We start from the raw sequence: 22,865 nt of genomic DNA, 5'->3' as shown, positions 1-22,865 counted from the left end.
GTACCATTTTTTTAGATTCCATATATATGCGTTAGTATACGGTATTTGTTTTTCTCTTTCTGGCTTACTTCACTCTGTATGACAGACTCTAGGTCCGTCCATCTCAATACAAATAGCTCAATATCATTCCTTTTTATGGCTAATATTCCATTGTATATATGTGCCACATCTTCTTTATCCATTTATCTGTTGATGGACATTTAGGTTACTTCTGTGTCCTGGCTATTGTAAATAGTGCTGCAATGAACATTGTTGTACGTTTCTTTTTGAATTATGGTTTTCTCAGGGTGTATGCCCAGTAGTGGGATTGCTGGGTCATATGGTAGTTCTACTTTCAGTTTTTTAAGGAACCTCCATACTTTTCTCCATAGTAGCTGTATCAACTTACAGTCCCACCAACAGTGTAGGAGGGTTCCCTTTTCTCCACACCCTCTCCAGCATTTATTGTTTGTAGATTTTTTGATGATGGCCATTCTGACCGGTGTGAGGCAATACCTCATTGTGGCTTTGATTTGCATTTCTCTCGTGATTAGTGATGTTGAGTATTTTTCATGTGTTTATTGGCCATCCGTATGTCTTCTTTGGAGAAATGTCTGTTTAGGTCTTCTGCCCATTTTTGGATTGGGTTGTTTGGTTTTTTGATATTGAGCTGCATGAGCTGCTTGTATATTTTGGAGATTGATCCTTTGTCAGTTGCTTGGTTGGCAAATATTTTCTCCCATACTGAGGGTTGTCTTTTTGTCTTGTTTATGGTTTCTTTTGCTGTGCAAAAGCTTTTAAGTTTCATTGGGTCCCATTTGCTTATTTTTGTTTTTATTTCCATTATTCCAGGAGGTGGGTCATAAAAGATCTTGCTGTGATTTATGTCATAGAGTGTCCTGCGTATGTTTTCCTCTAATAGTTTTATAGTGTCTGGCCTTACATTTAGACCTTTAGTCCATTCTTACATTTAGACCTTTAATCCATTTTGAGTTTATTTTTGTGTATGGTATTAGGGAGTGTTCTTTTTTTTTTTTTTTTTTGGCACACGGGCTTAGTTGCTCCGTGGCATGTGGGATCTTCCTGGAGCTGGGATCGAACCCGTGACCTCTGCATTGGCAGGCAGATTCTTAACCACTGCGCCACCTAGGAAGCCCCGGGAGTGTTCTAATGTCATTCTTTTACATGTAGCTGTCCAATTTTCCCAGCACCACTTATTGAAGAGGCTGTATTTTCTCCAGTGTATATTCTTGCCTCCTTTGTCAAAGATAAGATGCCCATATGTGCATGGGTTTATCTCTGGGCTCTCTATCCTGTTCCATTGATCTATATTTTTGTTTTTGTGCCAGTATCATACTTTCTTGATTACTGTAGTTTTGTAGTATAGTCTGAAGTCAGGGAGCCTGATTCCTCCAGCTCTGTTTTTTCTTCTCCAGGTTGCTTTGGCTATTCAGGGTCTTTTGTGTTTCCATACAAATTGTAAAATTTCTTGCTCTAGTTCTGTGAAAAATGCCATTGGTAATTTGATAGGGATTGCATTGAATCTTTAGGTTGCTTTGGGTAGTAGAGTCATTTTCACAATGTTGATTCTTCCAATCCAAGAACATGGTATATCTCTCCATCTGTTTGTATCATCTTTGATTTCTTTCATCAGTGTCTTATAGTTTTCTGCATACAAGTCTTTTGCCTCCTTAGGTAGGTTTATTCCTAGGTATTTTATTCTTTTTGTTGCAATGGTAAATGAGAGTGTTTCCTTAATTTCTTTTTCTGATTTTTTGTTGTTAGTATGTAGGAATGCAAGAGATTTCTGTGCATTAATTTTTTATCCTGCTACTTTACTAAAGTCATCAATTAGCTTTAGTAGTTTTCTGGTGGCAGATTTAGGATTTTCTATGTGTAGTATCATATCATCTGCAAACAGTGACAGTTTTACTTCTTCTTTTCCAATTTGGATTCCTTTTATCTCTTTTTCTTCTCTGATTGCTGTGGCTAAAACTTCCAAAACTATGTTGAATAATAGTGGTGAGAGTGGGCACCCTTGTCTTGTTCCTGTTCTTGAGGGAATGCTTTCAGTTTTTCACTGTTGAGAATGATGTTGGCACACACAGCCTTTTAATATTAATATTTCCTCTCCTGTTCTGTAAGTATAGGCATTGGTAGTCTTATTCTTATCAACTACAACCCTTCTTTCCATCCCTTCTTCTCCTCTTGTCATCTTATATTTTTGGACTCGTTTAGAATACACAATCTGCGACCTTCATAGCAGCTGTGCTGTAGGCAGTCATCCTCTCCAGACCTATAACTGCCTCTACCCAGTGGGAACTATGGCTTTTGGGAGCCTGGGGGAGTGTAAGGAGCCGTGACCGGCTTTCTACCCGGTCTGATTGCAGGTCATGAACATGCAGTGCATGGGGAACCTGGACCTCATCCCCTTGTGGGGACGGCGCTGTCGGAGGTCAGGGGACCTCCCCCGGCCTTCCCCAGCCATCAGCCTACAGCCCCGGGCTGTGTCCACCACTCACCTGGCATCCTGCACACAGGTGTTCCTCCATACCTCATCTTCCTTTATTGCCTCTGTCTTTGCCTTAAGGGACTTAGGGACTCAGAACACTGTTGAAGGGGGTGTGTGTGTGTGTGCGCACATTGGGGGTTGTGTGATTGAGCCCTTGTGGGCTTTTTAGAAATCTGTTTCATGTCTCCAGGAGTGGAGGGGTGGGCTTCTGGTTCACATAAGAAACTGAGTATGCTTGCTGTAGCTACAGCTGTCCCATGGAAAGAAGAGAGCATGGCCAGATTTTACTTCTTATTGTGGTGAGCTATTGTGATTGATTGGCTTTCTGACTTCTGTGGAGGGATATAAAAGATTAAGGAACCCTGCTCTGCTGAGAACTGAGAATGGTTGAAGAATGATTTCTCAGATTTGGGATTGGAGGGGTGTAGGGACAGGCATCTTGGAAGTAGAAGTGCTTTCTAGTATAGAAGGATTCCCTGGACAGTTTCTTCTGTAAAGTATACTCTTAGACTTTGCATTCTTCTTCCTCATAAAAATCCTTTGATTCCTAAACTTCCTGACATTGCTTGGTTTTGTAGGGGTGGGAATTCAGGACCTGGGTTTTGCCACCTCTCAGTTGAGGTCGCAAAAAGGTAATTAACATAGAGTCCTTTTTCTCCAGGTGCTTTCTGAGACTTCATCCTCAAGGCCTGGTGGCTACCGACTCTTCTCATCTTCACGGCCACCGGCAGAGATGAAGCAGAGCGGCCTAGGTATGGTTTCCCAGTGTCTCTCGTCTGTTGTTGGGAAGGGATGTCTGTCTGTTCTTTAGAGTTTTATTGTGGGAAACCTGAGTCATGGGAGTTGGGGTTGTGTAGTCAGTGGAATTGTTGGTGGGGCTGGGGAGGATGGATTGGGAGAAGCCATATTTAGGTGTGAACTTCAATCCCAGATGATTGTTTCCATTCCAGGAAGGTGTTTGTCTTTTGGTTTTCTACACCAACCCCCATTTCTCTGGCTGAAGGGCATTTTTCTGGCTTCCCCTCTTATTCCTTATCTGTCCCTTCAGTGTAGCTCAGACATTAAGGGTCCATGGAGACTCTGACTCTTCAGAGTTATTAGAGACAAAGCTCTAAATAGAGGTAATTGTGAGACCCCCACCCCCACCCCACCCCGCTTCCCCCTTATTGGGTCATATTCCTCATTTGGAAAACTTGTGCCATGTCTTCCTTTGAGACCTGTGTTTATTACATCCCTGCTCTGGCCCCTCCTACCTCCATGCCCTCCCCTTCATCCTCTCCTAATCCTGTAATTTTTTTTCCTTCCTTCCTGAAAATTGAGGGACAAATCTGAGACTGGTGTAGTGGCAGAGGCTTCTCTCAGGACTTTGAGGGAATGTCTCTTGATTTTTTTGATTCCTGGAGAGGGGTGGAGAACATCATTCAACCTTTCCTAAGAACACAGACTGCAGGAAGGACCAAGCCTCAGAGGGTATTGTATTCTTTGGGAGTGGGGAGTGGTCCTTGGGAGGGACTATCTTTGAATACAGTGCCTGTGAGCCAGTAACCAGAACTGGCAGTAAGAGAATGGTGTGGGGTCTAGACTTGGTCCCTTGGCTCTTTCTATCTTGTCCTATTATTCTCCCCATTTAGCTCCTTTCATTTTTGTGTTACCTTTCTCCTTGGCACCCAATTTCTTGGCCCCAAAACGGTCAGCATTTGGACCATCAAGGGAAAGAAAGGTTTTTGGTAACTTTCCAGGCTAATTTTATGAGGGTAGATTGCCTTCTAGATCCCTAAAATGAGGTAGATTGTTTGGTGCATGAAAAATAAATGACAGATGTCTAGATCTGTGTTATGGACTTCTTTTCCCAGAAGTCCCAGTCGAGAATATGTTTCAGGTAGGCTGGGCAAGAGGGTAGGTGTGTCTGGCCCAGTTAAGGGGGAGGGCTGTCAAGAACAAGGCAGAGGTATGAGTCCGGTTGACAGATGGTGGTGGTAAGGTAAAGACTACCCCCTGAGATGCTCCAAGACTGGGCAGGGTAGAATTGGCAGGACTACACCAGAAAATTATTTCGTGGAGGAAATAAATGTAGAACAAAGCTTGGGGGTGGTCTGGGATACAGCCAGCTAGTTTCAGCTTCTCTGAAAAAAGCAGACATAATTAGGAACCATTATTTTTCTCTGGAACTTTATTCTAGAGCTTGTTTGAACATAAAAGGTAGGAGAAATTGGTGCATAGAGGAGTAGTCCTCAATTGCAGGGTAGAAATCATCAGTCATCTGAACTTCTTGATTTATGTTGTGACCCTGAAATGCTGGGACCCCTGAAACCATGTCCCTTCTTTTTGGGCTCAAAGGAAACGACCTCTCTACTCTATCCATTTCTCCTATGACTATTAAGTTCCCAAGCCAAACCCAGGGTCTTGGCTAAAATGGATTTGGAAGTAGGGGAAAAAATCCCATAAACTGGGATGTTAATCTTGTTTCCTCCTGTCATTTTCTCCTTGTGGACTATAGTAGGAGAGGGGACTGTGGAGTCCCAACCCTACTTTTGATCAGGTACTTAGGACAGTGACTAGCTTGATTTATTTGCTTCAGGGATTTTTCAAGTTTTATTTACTCCACTTACTGGCAAGAGTTCTCTGCTTTCTTTGGACTTATGTGTGTGGACATCTGGCTTTGAGCATAGAACTTACAAGAGAATAAACTTTCAAGAGCAGAAGAAAACATGTCTTTTTTGCTGTTTTCTGCTCACCAGGTCCTCCTGAGTAAGGTGCTAAGTGGTTAGTGGGCATGTTCTGCATATAATCACCTGACCCTTCACATGCCTTTCAATTTGTGTCCATTTTCACTTCAGAAACAATACTCTGTTTCTTCTTGATGAAAAAATAATTATTTCTCTTCTAACTGAACACAGTTGATCCTGAGTCAGGAGGCCTGGATTCTAGTCCAGCTTAGCACCTAACAAACTATATGACCTTGAACCAATGAGATCCCTTTTGAATGTCAGTTTCTTCATCTCTAAAATAAGAAGGTTGAACTGGATGATCTTTGAACCCATTCCAGCTTTAAAAATTCAGTGAGTTTCATACTTTCTTGGGAAAGGTAAAAAGGCCTAAAGGAAAATAGAAGGGAGGGAATGTGGGATGAAAAACTTAGGAGAAACTGGAACTTATGAGAACTTAGAATTTGAATTGAGTACTCAAAATTTAGTCTGTAGTTTCGATCAAAGTTCTTTCCTTTTAAATCACATAAGGGACTCGATTTCTGGGTTCTTCAAACCCTATATCCAGCATAAGGAGCACTGAATTAAATCTAGGGAGATCTAGAGGAATCTACCTATTCTTTGAGCATTCCTGAGAGCCACCTAGAGAGCATAGTTTATCCGTTTCAGTAGCTTTGAGTCCCCTAATATGACTAACACAGTATTTGTAGTGGTCTCTTGTATCTGCCAAGTAGACTTTCAGGAGCATCCTTACTTTGCTTGCCCAGCGTGGCTGTGGAAAGTAGTGAAAGCTGTTTGTGGTTATGTGACGTGACCACTTGGTGGTGGCTCTGAATGGTTTCGTGTGTGTGTCCTGATGTTGTCATGTGAAGTTGTGTGTATTTCTGTGTGGTAATTGCAGCTTTGCGTGCCTACTAATGCACTCCCGGCCTTGCAGGCTCACAGTGCACGGGGCTGTTCAGCACCACAGTGCTGGGTGGCTCCTCCAGCGCCCCGAATCTTCAGGACTACGCCCGCAGCCAAGGCAAAAAGCTACCACCTGCCAGTCTGAAGCACCGAGATGGTATGTGGGTGGGTTTTGGGGGCAACTCTTTTCATTTGTCCTCCAGGAGGGACACAGCTCAAGAACAATTCATGCTTAAGATGGCGCTGACATTGGCCTTATGACAAGTTTTATGCATTAGTTATAGAGGGGAGAAGGAACCAAGACCCCATCCACCCCTCCATTTGCATTCCCTCTTGTCATACAAATACTAGTTATTTATGCTTATCCCTTCATAATCTCCCACATACAGCCCTGCTACATCAATTTACTCCACCTTTGTATTCTTTCCTGGATTCTGGCCTGTAGGGGTAAGGACCAAGGAAGATGATCCATGGTCAGGAAGAATGCAGTGGAGCCTTGATTAAAATCTAGGAAATCAGGGATGGGGAAGTTGTTCAGCCGAGGCAGGAAAAATGATGTGGAAAGAGATTGGGGGAAGGGATGAAAGTTTCTGCAAAGATTTTATTTCCAAACGATCAGAAAGAGGATATGGTGGTGAGATTAGGGTCGTTTTGGGGGCCGTATTGTGGTAGAGATGACACATGGATTCCTGAGAGGAGATTATCTGAAGGAAAAGATTGAAATGTGGCAGTCAGGCATCTAAGGGGTGGGGGTGGGAGCAGGTCATATACTAAGTGTAAAGAACAGAGTGTATTGTGTGCAAATTCCAGAGCAGAGGGTGGGGACAGCGGTGGGTATAATCCCCGTGATGTCTTTTCTCCCCAGAGCTCTTGTTTGTCCCGGCCGTAAAACGATTTTCTGTGTCGTTTGCAAAGCATCCGACTAACGGTACGTTTGCTTCTGACTCAACGTCATTCCTCCTCACCATGTCACCACCAGACACTTAACCTCTGAGTTCTGACACTGACTTTCCCTCTCCCTCCACTGTGTTGACACCCTGCTGTCTCTGAATGAACCACTCACTAATTGTCCTTCTTGGGATATATCCCTTGTTGTGATAGACCTTAGCCTTGGCTGTAGCCTGGCTGCCCAATCCCTGTGGCAACTCAAGGTCTTATTTCCATGGTCACCATCATCACCATTGTGTCACTTTTCTTCAGCATCATCACCAAAACATGAATTAAACCTCTTCCTTTCCCGTCACATGACTGCCAGGCTTTGTACAAATATGAAAATGGTTCTCTTTCTTAGGAAGAGAGTAGTATTTACTATGTCATCCCCATTTCTTCTCTCTATGTTTTTCCCCTAATTCCTCAGCTTATATAATTTCGATCTTCTTGTTTTTTCACTCTTTTGTTGGAGTGGATGACTAGTTTGCTTCCCTTTTGGAGCAATGCTGCGGTTCCCAGTTTCCAAGCCTACTACTAAAGGCATTAGTCTTGAGTATGTCATTTTCCATCTCCATATTCCTACCTCCTACCATTGTATGTATTTCGTGTGGCTCTTGTGCTCCTGACATCTGCTTTACGTCACTACTAACCTAGGGCCTGGGCCTAGAAAACAGGAGCCCAGACTGATTTGGGATAAAAGAGAGAAAGAAAGGAGTAGGAGTTGGTAGGTCAAGGAAAAAGAATTGTGCCTGGAGTGTTTACATGTGGTTTCCATGCAGCCCCAGCCTACCTATGGCACTGTGGTCTCAGAGAAGGGGAAGTAAGGCGTTGAGATGTCTACTGGGGATTCTGGGGCAGCTTAGGAATAAATAATATTTCAAGAATACTGAAGAACAGGGTCTGCCCACACTTGGGTGAGAGAGTGTGGAGATCTGTGTAAACCCAAAACCAAAGGGCTGTGGTGATTTTATAGGGTATGGAAGAGGAGTGCAGGACTTACTCCTTGTTTTATCCTTTATGTCCTTAGTTTCTCTCTGCATCGTATATTGTCTTCAAGGTAAATTCAGTTTTGTTAGATAATGACTTTCTTCTGTTCAAGAGCTAAGACTCTCTGAGGGAGGTAAAATTAGCCTGACTTCCTGGCTGGAAAAAACTCCAGGTGCTGATCACTTGCTCCTTAGCCAGTGGCAGCTGCTAGATTTTAGCCCAGTCAGGCCGTACGTCTCCACTAGGCACTGCTGAAATCTCCCTAGGTTGAGCAGCCTATACTCGCTCAGTTTATACTCCTACTCCTACCCCCGCTCCCATTTGTGCCTGTGACCGGAGCTTTCCATTCAGAGTGGCATGACTGTGCCTGCACAGTTAGCTTCAAGCTCTTCTGGCCTTCATGCCACAGTCATCTCCAGAGGAGAACCTCATTCACCAACCCCAACACTGCAGCCTGGGATTTGGACTTAGGAGACTTGTTATTTAGAGTACAGAAGATAGTAGTAGGAACTTGGGCCCCTGACATCAGAGCTAAATCACAACTCTCCTAACCCTTAGGCTCTGTGAGAAAAGATCCAAATTCCTAAAACAGATTCTTAAACCTATATATCTCTAGTTCCCTGAAGCCTTGGTTAGCAGTCTCACCAGTTGAAGAAAAGAAGAAATAATTCTACCAAATGGAGGAGAGGAAGAAAGACCTAGATAATTATAGTGCAGGAGAGTAAATCTGAGATCTCCTCCAATACCCTGCACACATCCTCAGGGCACTGCTGGCCTTTGTTCTTGTACTTGAGCTTGGAGGCTAAATACCTGAGAAGCCAGAATCTGGGATCTAGGAGAAATAGATTTGGAGCTATTATGTCTCTTGCTGAAGATTATCTAGGTTTAATTTGGCCTCAGGACCATATGAGGGCTCTACCCCATGGCCAAATGTTACTGGACTGACCCAGCAATTACAAAGTGGATGCTCCGTCTGCAGTTGCTTGCAGCAGATTAGTCACAACAAGGTGCCGACCTACTGTCCATCATCACCGTCTCTTTGCCATGATGTGTGGCTTTGAAATAGCAGCTGGAAAAACTGGACCTGGCTTTGGAAAGCAGCGAGGCAATGCTGATTCCTTGCTTTGAAGAGAGAACATCCCTCAGCCCATCCCTGCCTCTATTCCTGATAAGCTTCGGTCACATCCTGTGCCTACATCAAGTATAGGAGTATGGCCCATTACTAAATTGCATGCTGAACTTACCAAAGTGAACTAATACAGTGGGAAAGAGACCGTGGCTCTCCCTCATCCAGAATGTCAGAGTATGCCCACCAGATTTGCCAAGCACATTCTCTTCTAGGGACCCACACAACTGTGTGACCATTGGTACAGAAATTTCTCTTGACATCCAAACTGAGGTCTCTGGAAGCCATAGTCTCATGGGATCACCCTGTGGAGCCCATTGTGGTCTGGGAGTTCTGAGCAGTCATCCTCAGCTACCTTCTCTACACCAACATCCTGTTATCGATTAAGACCCCGTACCTTTTCCCCAAGATCTTTTTCCTGCTATTCCTCTTAAAATCCCTTCCATATGCCTTTCACTGCCTTCAACCGTTTGCAGCTGAATCGCATATATCCACAAAGTTTACCAACCAGCTAAGATAATAAGTGGTTCAGATTGAAGCTTTTCCATTCAGCCAGCTTAACAAAGTGAAGTTAAAATCACCAGCAGTGGGAAGGAAATATAAAAACATCTCTTTTGGCTTCTGTAATGGATACAATGTCCCCCAAGACTTATGCAAACATTTTTTTAAAAGTCTGTGTACAAGAGTGGAGGATGATTAATCAATATTGGCATTTTCACATATCGATTCCATTTTTTACATGCTGTTTTAAAGGACACCTGGTTTCCTGATAATCTGTGTCAGTTGCCTAACACCAGCCTTATCTGTGGCTATCTTAGAATCTGGCCCAGAAGGCCCGGCCCAAGTCTTTAGGAGCCTTTTTAGCTTCAAACTTATCTTGATAGCCTGTACTGTTCTTGACCCTCTTCTCTAAGATACTTTGAATCTTTTCATCTCTATCCAACATCATAAATACATTCACCTGAGAAGCAAGCCCTAACTAGTGTTTGCCCAAGAACGATCAGGGACACTGGAGTTCCCAGCTACAGAATTGCCCGCTCACCCCGTCCATAACGATGTGACTGCTGTCTGCAAGCACTTACTGAGTTATGCACAACGACAAAGGGGAGGGCCTGCTGTGTGATGAGGTCTCACATGACCCTTCTTTAGACTCACTTCTTTTAGGCTTCTTTTAGCGTGATTCCAATACTCTCTTCCCCGGCAAGAGATGCCCTGTGGCTTTGACCATCACTGCTTCTCTCTTAGCTCACCTTGGAGCTGAGGGGCCCCACCTCCCAGGAATGCTTATGTCATCCAGCGCCCCCCTCATTGTCTCTCCCTCTTCTCTTTCTTTATCTTTGTGCTTCCTGCCGTGGTTCCCCCAACCCCTCCAGAGCTGCTGGATGACCAGCACCCTGTGGTCCGGTTGCTGCGCAGTTTTTCCTCTGACTGCACAGGGGGCAGGCCAGTCTCCTTGGATACCACGCTGGCGCATCACCTGCACCAGTGCTCCTACCACCTACGCCTCTTCCGGAACTGGCTGCGCTCAGGCCAGGATGACCCCGAGTGCCTCTACGGTACCCCCTGCCACCAAGCTGGCTGCTGCCACTACCCTGGCTGGGACTGACTGCTTTGCTTCTTGCACTTCTGGCAGGAGAGCCCACCTATTCCTTTCTCCTATTTACCCTAAGGTTATGTGACTTGCATTTAGTTGCTTGGATGGGATTGGGGCCAGACTGCCTGGTAGCTGTAGCATTGGCTGCTCATCCCCTTCCTGTTCTCCTTCCTCACTGCCTCCTAATATTACCTGTTCCCAGTGCTATTCTGTACAGGAGTAGTCTCTTGCCCTGGAATCTATTCTTATCTCTATGACCCTCTACTACCACCATCTTCAAATCTAAATGTTTTTCTAGCCACTCTGAGAAGCTGGAGACTGTACCTCTCCTGCCCTCCTGCCACTCTAGTACGAGGGAAATTGAGGCACAGAAGTCTCAATTGAATCCTTGAAGCAAACAAGGACCAATGGTTAGAAGATGATCAGGTATAATCCTTTTGAGTTATATAGGTTTTAATCATTGTCGGACAGGAGGCTGTGTCTTGCATAGATGTTACTGTCCTGCCTACCCTTAGGCCCTTTAAGGAGATGTAAAGGAAACATAGGAAAGATTGGGGACTAAAAAAGTGATTGAGAGGTATGCTTCTTGGTCCTCTAACGGGGACACTTTTTTTTCATCCACAGGCCCTGGGATTAGAGTTACACATTTAGGTTTACCCTTCACCCAATTCTACATTGGGTGTAGGGTTCTTCACACCTACATCTACATTGGAATTGTTGGGTTCAGAGCAGAGAATCAGTATTTATTCTTTTTTCTAGGGGGTTTACCTCATTTTCCTGAAGGAATAGAGAAATCCTAGCAAGCCTGGGGTCTTCAGTGAGAGCAGAGGAAAGAAGCTTTGATGTGATGGATATAACCAAGAAAGAAGTTCCATCCCCCAACCTGTTCATGCATGTGGTTTTCCTGAGCTGAGCTTCATGTGTATTGCATGCTCTCCAGCTTCCAAATATTCCAGCCTTTCTACCCATATCCTAAATCTGCATGAACTCCTCCTCAGATCCCAAGCCCTCCTCCTTAATATGATTTTCTTGTACATGATCCCTGAAATCTGTTTCTTCCCAGTTCCATGACCTCCCTACCTCTCATTTAGACCTACAATTTCACCCCTTACCTCTGGACCTTTGTTTTATTCCCCTCAGAAAGTACAAGAGGAGTGTAAGTGCTTACCCTATTGAGATTCTGTTGATTTTTCCTTGAGACATTGCAGGCTTTCCATAGGTAGGATAAGAGGTGATTTGACTCACCTGGAGGCCTTAGCAGGAAGACTTTTTAGGAAATCTGGAGGTGACAGAAATGGTCTCCTGTAGGGGCTCTAAAGAGTTCCCTCTCCTGAGAATCTTGGATACCCCACACTCCAAAAGCCACAGACACTCCTGATGGTTCTCAGGGACTCTCCATGCTTCCTTGGCCAGTTGGGATATATCCAGCAGGAATAACATTGATTTTGCCCATCTCTTTTCTAACAGGATTTGAAGGGTGCTCCATGGTGCCTACCATTTACCCCCTGGAAACACTGCATAATGCCCTTTCCTTGCGTCAAGTGAGTGAATTCCTGAGTAGAGTCTGCCAGCGCCACACTGATGCCCAAGCACAGGTATCTGCAGGTATGGAGAATACTCTTATCTTGCACCACTACCTCTGCCCCTACTCCCATGCTTCCTAGAACATGAGTAATAAATTACAAAGATAGGTACTCTGAAAAAGTAGACTTGAAAAAAATGTTTAATTGCATAGGTCAACTCAAAAGCATAGAACTATTACTCCTTCCAGAGTTAACTTATAAATGTGATGTGATCTCAATAAAAATACTACTGTTTTTCTAAAGTCAGACAAATAGATTTTGAAGTTCCCATAAAACAAACAAACAAACAAACAAAAAACAACAAAAAGCAAGCAAGAATAGCCAAGGGTATCTTGAAATGAAGAACAATGAAGGCGTGCTGGTCCTACCATATTTTAAAACATTTTATAAAACTTCTATAATATCCCACAAGCCGCAGGGCAACTAAGCCCGTGCACTACAACTACTGAGCTTGTACACCTCAACTAGAGAGCTTGTGTGCTGCAAAATACAGAGCCCATGCACTCTGGAACCTGCACATCACAACTACAAAGCCCACATGCCCTGTAGCCTGTGCACCACAACTAGAGAAGAGAAAACCCACATGCCTCAACTAGAGAGAAGCCTGCGTACTGCACAAAGGCCCTATGCACTGCAACAAAAAGATTCCACATGCCTCAGTGAAGATCCTGTGTGCTGCAACTAAAACCCAAGACAGCCAAAAATAAATAAATAAATGAATAAATAAATAAATAAAACTGAATCCATACTTCATGCTGTATACCAGGATAAACTTCATATGGGTCAGAGATCTGAAAGTAAAAATTAAACCATGCAGTAAGTAGCTCCAAGGGCTTGTCCTTCAACAAAATATCAAAAAACCAAGTAAAAACTGTTCAAATTAATTTTTCAGAACTTTGGAAAATAGTAAAAGGTTTGTAGCAACTAAGGAAATGCTGAATCAAGAAAGAGTTAACCTAAAAATGGCAAGAAGCTTTTCAGCATTTTAACTTGCCCTTCTCTCATCCTCTTCCCACCTTGGTAGCAGTCTTGAAGATGGCAGCCCATGTTTTCAGTGTGGGACTCTGGTTCTTGGTTCCAGAAGAAGCAGAGCTGACGTTATCCTCAAAGAATTGTGTTTGTCTGTTCTAACTTGCCTGTGGGCTACCTGAAGGGCTGACACAGGATGCTTACCTTTGTTTCATCTAGCTTGGAACTTACTCAGGGCAGAAAAGTGGCTATGCATAGAATGTTTCTTGATAACATTGTAAGGCAAATGAACAACATGCTGCTGTCTGGGGCAAAAAAATTATACTTGAGGCAAACAATAGGCATAATGAAACCCTGGGAGGAAAACCTGGTGAAAGAATTTCTTTGGAAAATTGTGGTATTCAAAAGTACCCACATAAACTGGGGGAATTTGGAAAGCCACGGAAATGCCTAGGGAAGGACACATGCACAGAACAGACAAGAGAATACTGTAAGCTTTCACCTCTTGCTAAACTCTAGGCTCAGAGCAAGAAAGAAATGAAGGCTAAGGGGAAGTTGTAAACAGTCTGGCTAGTTGTTGAAGGAGTACCTCAACATAGAACCAATCTGCAAATACTGAGAGATCTCCTCTCCCCCTCCTTTCTCTTCCGCCTCCAGCACTTTTGGTTTCTGGCATTCTAGGTAATCCTGTCAAAACACTAGCTGAACACAAGCTAAAAGAACAGAGACTTCAGAGGCTACATGTGACAAGGAAGATAGGCTTCACAAAAACAGTTTAGGAAAATCACTAAATAGCTACAGTCCACAGCAGACAACAAAAACAAACTCCAAGGAGGGGGAGTAATTTGATTTTTAGAATTAACACATTATAATATTTAAAATATCCAGTTTTCAACAAAGAATTATAAAGTTCACAAAGAAACAAGACAGTGTGGTCTATTCACAGAAGAAATTAACAAAAATGGTCCTTGAGGAAGCACAGACATTAGACTTACTAGATAAAGTTTTTAAACTAGCTACCTTAACTGTGCATAAAGAGCTAAAGGAAACCATGAACAAAAAACTAAAGGAACTCAGGAGAATGATACCTCAACAAATAGAGAATATTATTAAAGAGATAAAAATATTAAAAGGAACCAAACAAATTCTGGGGCTGAAAAGTATAATAACAGAAATGAAAAATTTACTGGAGGATATCTTAGAAGGTTTGAGCAGGCAGAGTTAAAAATCGGCAAACTTAAAGATAGGTCAGTTGAAGGTATCCAGTCTGAGAAGGAGAAATAAAAAAGAATGAAGAAAAATGAGCAGAGCCAAAGATATTTGTGGGATATCATAAAACATATCACTATATGCATAATGGAAATCCTGGGAAGAGAAGAGGAGAGAGAGAGAGGGAGGCAAAAAAAATATTTGAAGAAAAAATAGCTGAAAACTTCTCAAATTTGATAAAGACACAATCTGTGTGTCCAAATAGTTCAAACTTCAAGAAGGACAAACGCAAAGAGATCTACACTGAGACACATTATAATCAAATTGTCAAAAGACAAAGAGATCTTGAAAGTAGCAAGAGAAAAGCAACTTGCAACATACAAGGGATCTTTAATAGATTAGCAACAAATCTCTCATTAGAAACCATAGAGGCCAGAAAGTAGTGGGATGACATATTTAAAGTGCTAAAAGAAAAAACCATCAACCAAGGATTCTATATCTGTCAAAACTATTCAAAAGTGAAGGAAAAATTAAGACGTTCCCAGATAAACAAAAGCTAAGGGATTTTTTCACTAGTAGATCTGCCCTACAAGAAATGCTAAAAGGAGACTTTTAGGCTAAAATGACACTAAACAAAAACTTGAAGCCATATCAAAAAATAAAGAACTCAAAAAAAAAAAAGAACTCTGGTAAAACTAACCACACAGGTAAATATAACAGCCAGCATTATTATAATTTTGGTTTGTAGCTCCCCTTTTTATTTCATATCTGACAACACACAAATGAATAAACCAATCATTATGTCTGTTTTAATGCACACACAATGTACAAAGATATAATTTGTGACAATAACAACATAGAGTTGGGACTGAGCTTTATAGGAACAGAGTTTTTGTATGTTATTGAAACTAATTGTCATCAATTCAAACATTGCTACTGACCTCACAGAAATAAAAAGGATTGTAAGAGAGTACTGTGAACATTTGTATGCCAACAAATTAGATAATCTAGATGAAAAGGACAATTCCTAGAAACACACAAACTACAAAAACTGACTCAAGGACTTCCCTGGTGGTGCAGTGGTTAAGAATCCACTGCCAATGCAGGGGAACGGGTTTGAGCCCTGGTCTGGGAAGATCCCACATGCCACAGAGCAACTAAACCTGTGTGCCACAACTACTGAGCCTGTGCTCTGGAGCCTGCAAGCCACAACTACTGAAGCCCGAGTGCCTAGAACCCATGCTCCACAACAAGAGAAGCCAGCGCAATGAGAAGTCCATACACAGCAATGAGTAGCCCCCGCTCACTGCAACTAGAGAAAGCCCATGCACAGCAATGAAGACCCAGCGCAGCCAGTAAATAATTAATTTTAAAAAACTGACTCAAGAAGAAATAGAAAATCTGAACATACCCATAACAAGGAAAAAGACTGAATCAGTAGCAAAAACTTCTCAGCAAAGTCCAGGACCAGATGGCTTCACTGGTGAATTCTACCAAACATTTAAGTATAATTAGCACTAGTGCTCCTCACACTCTTCCAAAAAACAGAAGAGGAGGAAACACTTCCTATGAACCCAGCATTACCCTGATACCAAAGCCAGACGAAGACATCATAAGAAAAGTACAGATCAATATCCCTTATGAATAGAGAGGCAAAAAACCTCAACAAAATATTAGCAAACCAAATCCAACAGTGCACATTAAAAGAATCATACACCATAATCAAGTGAGATTTATCTCAGGAATGCAAGCTTGATTCAACATAAGAAAATCAGTCAGTGTAATACACTACATTAATAGAACAAAGAGAGAAAAAAAACCAATCATCTCAATTGATGTGGAAAAGCATTTGGCAAAACCCAACACTCAGCAAACTAGGAATAGAAAGGAACTTCCTCAACACGATAAAGGACACTTATAAACAACCCACAGCACACATCATACTCAGTGGTGAAAGACTGAAAGTTTTCCTCGTAAGATCAGGAGCAGTACAAGGATGCCCACTTTCACCATTGCTATTCAACATTGTACTGGAAGTTTTAGGGAGAGCAGTTAGGCAAGAAAAAGAAAAGGATCTAAATCGGAAAGGAAGAAGTAAAAGTCTCTCTGTTCACAGAGGATATAATCCTATATAGAGAAAATGGAAAAGAAACCTCAAAAGAACTACCAAAACAAATGAACAAATTCAGCAGAGTTGCTGGGTACAAGATCAACTAACAAAAATCAGTTGTGTTTCTATACACCAGCAATGAACAACCCAAAAAGGAAATTAAGAAAACAATACCATTTATAATAGCATCCAAAAGAATAAAATACCTGGGAGCAAATTTAACCAAGAAGTTTAAAGACTTGTAACATCCCATGTTCATGTAGAAGACATAATATTGTTAGGATGGCAGTGCTATCCAAAGTGATCTCTGGATTAAATGAAATCCCTATCAGAATTCCAATGCACTTTTTTGCAGAAATGGAAAAGCTGACTCTCAGATTTATATGCAGTTGCAAGGGGACCTGAGTAGTCAAAGTAATCCTGAAAAAGAAAAACAGAGGGACTTCCCTGGTGGTCCAGTGGTTAAGACTTCACCTTCTAATGCAGGGGCTGTGGGTTTGATGCCTGTTGGGGAGCTTAGATCCCACATGCTTCACAGCCAAAAAACCAAAACATAAGAAGCAACATTATAACAGAAGCAACACTGTAACAAGTTCAATAAAGACTTTAAAAATGGTCCACATCAAAAAAAAAATTTTTTTTTAAAAGAAAAGAAAAACAGAGTTGGAGGACTCACATCTTCTGATTTTAAACCTTACTACAAAGCTACAGTATTCAAAACAGTGTGGGATTGCCATAGGATAAACATATAGACCAATGGAACAGAATCGAATCCAAAAATAAACCTATACATCCATGGCCACTTGATTTTCAACAAGGGTGCTAAGACCATTTAATGGGGAAAGAATTGTCTCTTCAATAAATGGTGCTGGAACAACTGGATACCCACATGCAAAAAATGAAGATGGACCCCTACCTCATACCAGATACAAAAATTAACTCAAAATGGATCAATGACATAAATATAAGAGCTAAAACTATGTAACTCTCAGAAGACATAAGCTAAATCTTCATGACTTTAGAGTTGGCTAATAGATTCTTAGATAGACCAAAAGTACAAGCAACAAAAGGAAAAAAATAGATAAATTGGACTTCACCAAAATTTAAACCTTTTGTGCATCAAAGAACATTATCAAGAAAGTGAAAAGACAACCTATAGAAAGGGAGAATATATTTGCAAATCATATATCTGATAAAGGTCCAGAATATAACAATTCAACAACAAAAAGACAAACAATCTAACTTAAAAGTGAGCAAAGCACTTGAATAGAAGTCCTGTATATGAAAGAAGATATACAGGGACTTCCCTGATGGTCCAGCAGTTAAGAATCCACCTTCCAATGCAGGGGAATTGGGTTTGATCCCTGGTCAGGGAACTAAGATCCCATATGGGGAGTGACTTCTTAATGGATATGGGGTTTTCTTTGGGGGTGATGAAAATGTTTTGGAACTAGATATAGGTGGCAGTTGCACAACATTGCAGATGTGCTAAATGTCACAGAATTATACACTTTAAGACGGTTACCTTTATGTTATGTGGATTTCACTTCAAAAATAGTAATAAAAAATAAACCATGCAAGTACTAAAAGTAAGTAGGGGCAATGGTGATAAATTCCTTTATCACCTGAAAGTAAGGAGAGCCTAATTCTGACTCAAACTCAAATTTAGGAAACAATAGGGAAAGATTGATAAACTAAGCCATGTAAACATTTTTTTTAAATGTTGTAAAACCAATAGCAACATCATAAGCAAAAAAAAATTTTTTTCAACAATTTATATCACATATAGACTTAAGCATCCTAAAATACAGAGAGCTCTTACATATCAAGAAGGAGGGACTTCCCTGGTGGCGCAGTGGTTAAGAATCCACCTGCCAATGCAGGGGACACGGGTTCGAGCCCTGGTCTGGGAAGATCCCACGTGCCACAGAGCAACTAAGTCCGTGCATGGCAACTACTGAGCCTGTGTGCTGCAACTACTGAAGCCTGCGTGCCTAGAGCCTGTGCTCTGCAGCAATAGAAGCCACCGCACTAAGCCAGCACATTGCAAGGAAGAGTAGCCCCTGCTCTCCACAACTAGAGAAAGCCCTCACACAGCAATGACAACCCAACGCAGCCAAAAAAGAAAAGAAAGAAAAAAGAAGGAAAAGACCAAAAGTGTGATTTTTGAAAAAGAATAGTTTACAAAGAAAGAAATGATGCAGGTGGCCATTACACATATGAAATGATGCTCAACCTTGATCATAAGAAACATGCAAATTAAAAAAACTACGCTGAGGGACTTCCCTGGTGGTCCAGTGGGTAAGACTCCGTGCTCCCAATGCAGGGGGCCTGGGTTTGATCCCTGGTTGGGGAACTAGATCCGACTTGCATATTGCAACTAAGAGTTTGCTTTGCACAACTAAGAGTCTGCATGCCTCAGCAAAGATCCCACATGCCACAACTGAGACCCAGCACAGCCAAAATAAATAAATAAATATTTTTAAAAATAAAAATAAAACTACACTGAGATATCATATCTCACTTATTAAATTGGAAAAAATCCAGAAGTTTGATAACACATTCTCTTGACAAGTCTATAGTGAGAGAGGCAATTCCATACATTGTTGTGGGAGTGCAAAATGGTGCAACCCCTATGAAGGTAAATTTTGTAGTATCTCAGAGAATTACAGATACAGTTATTCTTTTATCTAATACAATTTTAGGAATCTATTCTGAAGCTATTGTACACAAAGTTGAAGTAACATTTGTATAAAGTCATTGTGACATTATTTATGTTATTTATTTATTATTTTTGGAAACAACTCAAAAGTTCTTCAGTACAAGAATGGTTAAATAAACAGTGGTATGTCCACTCAAATGAGCACTATACATCTGTTAAAACTAATGAGGAAGGTCTGTGTGTTTTGATATGAAGTATATCTCCAGGACATATTAAGTGAAAAAAAAAAAGGTGCAGAATAGTGTTGATAGTATGTTACCTATTTTATAAGGAGCACAAATAAAGGGAAAATATACATATTTGCAAACAGAAATGCTAAAAATAAATACCAGAAACTAATAAAAATGTTTACTACTAGAGAGCAATAGGAATGGGGCTGAAGGGCATGAGGAAAAGCAACTTCCTCTGAGTATGCCTTTTTTTTTATAAGCCTTTGACTTGTGAACCTATAAATGTTTTTCAAAATATAGGACTAAATCAAAAGAAGCAAATCCTAAAACTGAAAAAAAAAAAAAAAAGGAAAGAAATTACCCTAACTGTATATCAAAATAGTAATATAATCACACAGGGAAAATAATTTTTCAAATAACTTTGGAATGCTTTGACTATAAATCCTTTAGTGCAACAAAAAGAACTATAAAATAATTTTAATCCTCATTCGGTGGTTTAATTGTTAGTAGTGATATTGATACCATTTTGAAACATGTATATGTCACATGCACACACACATATATAATAGAGTAATGCAAATAAGTAATTATGTTCCTATTATTAGGAATAAGAATTTTCAAAGTAAGATAAATTAGCTACAAGTATAAATTCAGAAAAAATTTTAAATGCTGTTATGTTAAATTTGAATTGAAAATATCAATATGAATTTGGTTTTTTAATGCTTTTTCTAATATCATGCATTAGAAACAGTATCAATGATCTCTCTTAGCACCTAGATTTTGGCCTCTACATATCATTCCCCACTAAAAGTAACCAGGATTCCATGGTTGGATTCTTGGTCTAGGCCCTTGTTTTTTTAACCTTTTTTTTTTTAAATCACCCCCTCCTACAGAGGCTTTTCTGACTTTTTTCCTCCAGTCACTCCCTGCCACATGAAATTTTAATACCACAGATATATTTTATATCTGTTTATGTATTGTGGCCATTTGATGGACCACGAACCAATGGAATATCTAAGTTTTTCACTTTCACCAAGAAACAGTTTTACTGAGGATGCATGATCTAGGGCAAGGAAAGCCCAAGGTGATCCTGAGGCACGTTGTAACAAAAGCAAGGAAGCAATCAAGCCTGAAGGGGCTCCCACTGACCAGAACTGGAATATTTTAGAATTAAAAAGAACAATTTATTGTAATTGATTAAAGTGCATTGAACATGTAAATATCCACAAGCTCATAATGAATCTTACAAAAAAGAACAAAAATAAAATAAAATAATAATCATCTCTCTGCCACTATTGGTGAATACTTTTCACCAACTCTTCTGAAAACTAATTAAAGAGAAATAAACACTTATCCTACCTTTTCAGTAAGAACTGCAGTTTAATGCAATCAGATGGTCCCAATTGGGACTTCCTAGGTGGTGCAGTGGTTAACAATCTGCCTGCCAATGCAGGGGACATGGGTTTGGCATGTGGGCGTGCCACCGAGCAACCTAGCCCATGCGCCACAACTATTGAGTCTGTGCTCTAGAGCCTGTGAGCCACAACTATTGAGCCTGTGTGCCACAACTATTGAGCCTGTGTGCCACAACCACTGAAGCCCATGCGCCTAGAGCCCATGCTCTGCAACAAGAGAAGCCACTGCAATGAGGAGCCCGCGCACCACAATGAAGAGTAGTCCCCACTCGCTGCAACTAGAGAAAGCTCATGGGCAGCAGTGAAGACCCAATGCAGCCAATAAATAAATAAATAAATACATTTTTTTTTTTTAAAATGGCCCCAATTGAAGAGAGAAAGTTCTTTACAGAAAACATTCCAGCTAATAAATAGAGAATTGAGAGATTTAGAAAACCACCACTTGACACACCTAATAAAATAATTAAGGATCATGAATGGATACTAATACAATTAGGTGAAGTGTTGTTCAGGTTCCACAGTGCCAAAGGATCACCTCTAATCAGAAGGGAAAAACTTCACAGTGGTGGTGAGATCTTGTGGTCCCCACTTTAACCTTGTTTGTAAACTTAGCCTTACTTAGTGGGATAATGGGAAATTTTGTGCCTCCAATATGATGTAATATAAAGTACACAGGATCACCTCTTGAAGTATTCTTGTCAGAGTTATTTAAACTGAATCATTGAACTGTTCAGAATGGACATCATCAAAACGTCTACAAATAATAAATGCTGGAGAAGGTGTGGAGAAAAGGGAACCGTCCTACACTGTTGGTGGGAATGCCAAGTGGTGCAGCCACTGTAGAGGACAGTATGGAGGTTCCTTAAAAAACTGAAAATAGAGCTACCATGTGATCCAGCAATCCCACTCCTGGGCATATATCCAGAGAAAACCATACTTTGAAAATATACATGCACCCCAATGTTCATAGCAGCACTGTTTACAGTAGCCAAGACATGAGAGCAACTTAAATGTTCATCGACAGATGACAGGATATATGTGGTGCATATATACAATGGAATATTACTCAGCCATAAAAGGGAATAAATAATGCCATTTGCAGCAACATGGATGGACCTAGAGATTATCATACCAAGTGAAGTAAATCAAAGATAAATATCATATGATATCACTTGTTTGTGGAATCCAAAATATGATACAAATGAACTTATTTATAAAACAGAAATGGACTCATAGACATGGAGAACAAACTTATGGTTACCAAAGGGGAAAGTGGGGAGAGAGATAAATTAGGAATTTGGGATTAACATAAACACGCTACTATATATAAAATAGATAACCAACAAGGACCTACTATATAGCACAGGGAGCCATTCAATATTTTATAATAATGCATAGTGGAAAAGAATATGAAAAAGTATATATATATATCTATATATATATCTGAATCACTTTGCTGTATACTTGATATTAACACAGCATTATAAATCAACTGTACTTCAAGTTTTAAAAAATTATCAAAACCTAAAAAAATATATATTAAAAATGTAAAGCTAGGATGAAGTGAGAGAGTAGCATTGACATATTTACACTACCGAATGTAAAATGAATAGCTAGTGGGAAGCTGCTGCATAACACAGGGAGATCAACTTGATGATTGGTGATGTCCTAGAGTGGTGGGAAAGAGAGGGTGGGAGGGAGGCTCAGGAGGGAGGGGATATGGGGATATATGTATAAATACAACTGATTCACTTTGTTGTACAACAGAAACTGGCACAACAGTATAAAGCAATTATACTCCAATAAAGAGCTGGAAAAAAACAAAACAAAACAAAAATGTAAGCATTCAATTTTACACTAAAAAAAAGAAAAAAGGAAAAAAAGAAAAAACACCTGAATTATTGAATCAAGCCTTTTATATCTAACTTTCACTTTATAGAAAATACAA

The 22,865-nt window shown here is 40.7% G+C and overlaps 1 protein-coding gene across 13 annotated transcripts in view; it reads left to right on the top strand.

Moving 5' to 3' along the window:
* The window catches only part of PPIP5K1 (diphosphoinositol pentakisphosphate kinase 1), a 48,915-nt gene that overhangs the window by 20,293 nt on the left and 5,757 nt on the right, over positions 1 to 22,865 (top strand). For 8 of the 13 annotated variants that reach the window (XM_057721937.1, XM_057721936.1, XM_057721947.1 and 5 more), the window contains 5 exons: positions 3,153 to 3,243; positions 6,134 to 6,259; positions 6,968 to 7,030; positions 10,519 to 10,701; positions 12,207 to 12,344. In XM_057721937.1, coding sequence (XP_057577920.1) covers positions 3,153 to 3,243; positions 6,134 to 6,259; positions 6,968 to 7,030; positions 10,519 to 10,701; positions 12,207 to 12,344 — 601 coding nt within the window. The remainder of the gene's footprint in view (positions 1 to 3,152; positions 3,244 to 6,133; positions 6,260 to 6,967; positions 7,031 to 10,518; positions 10,702 to 12,206; positions 12,345 to 22,865) is intronic. The other 5 variants (XM_057721940.1, XM_057721939.1, XM_057721942.1 and 2 more) reach the window with 3 other exon arrangements.

The sequence above is a fragment of the Hippopotamus amphibius genome, chromosome 2 (genome assembly GCF_030028045.1).
Source record: "Hippopotamus amphibius kiboko isolate mHipAmp2 chromosome 2, mHipAmp2.hap2, whole genome shotgun sequence".
NCBI lineage: Eukaryota > Metazoa > Chordata > Mammalia > Artiodactyla > Hippopotamidae > Hippopotamus > Hippopotamus amphibius.
This window is presented reverse-complemented; position numbering and strand designations above follow the sequence as displayed.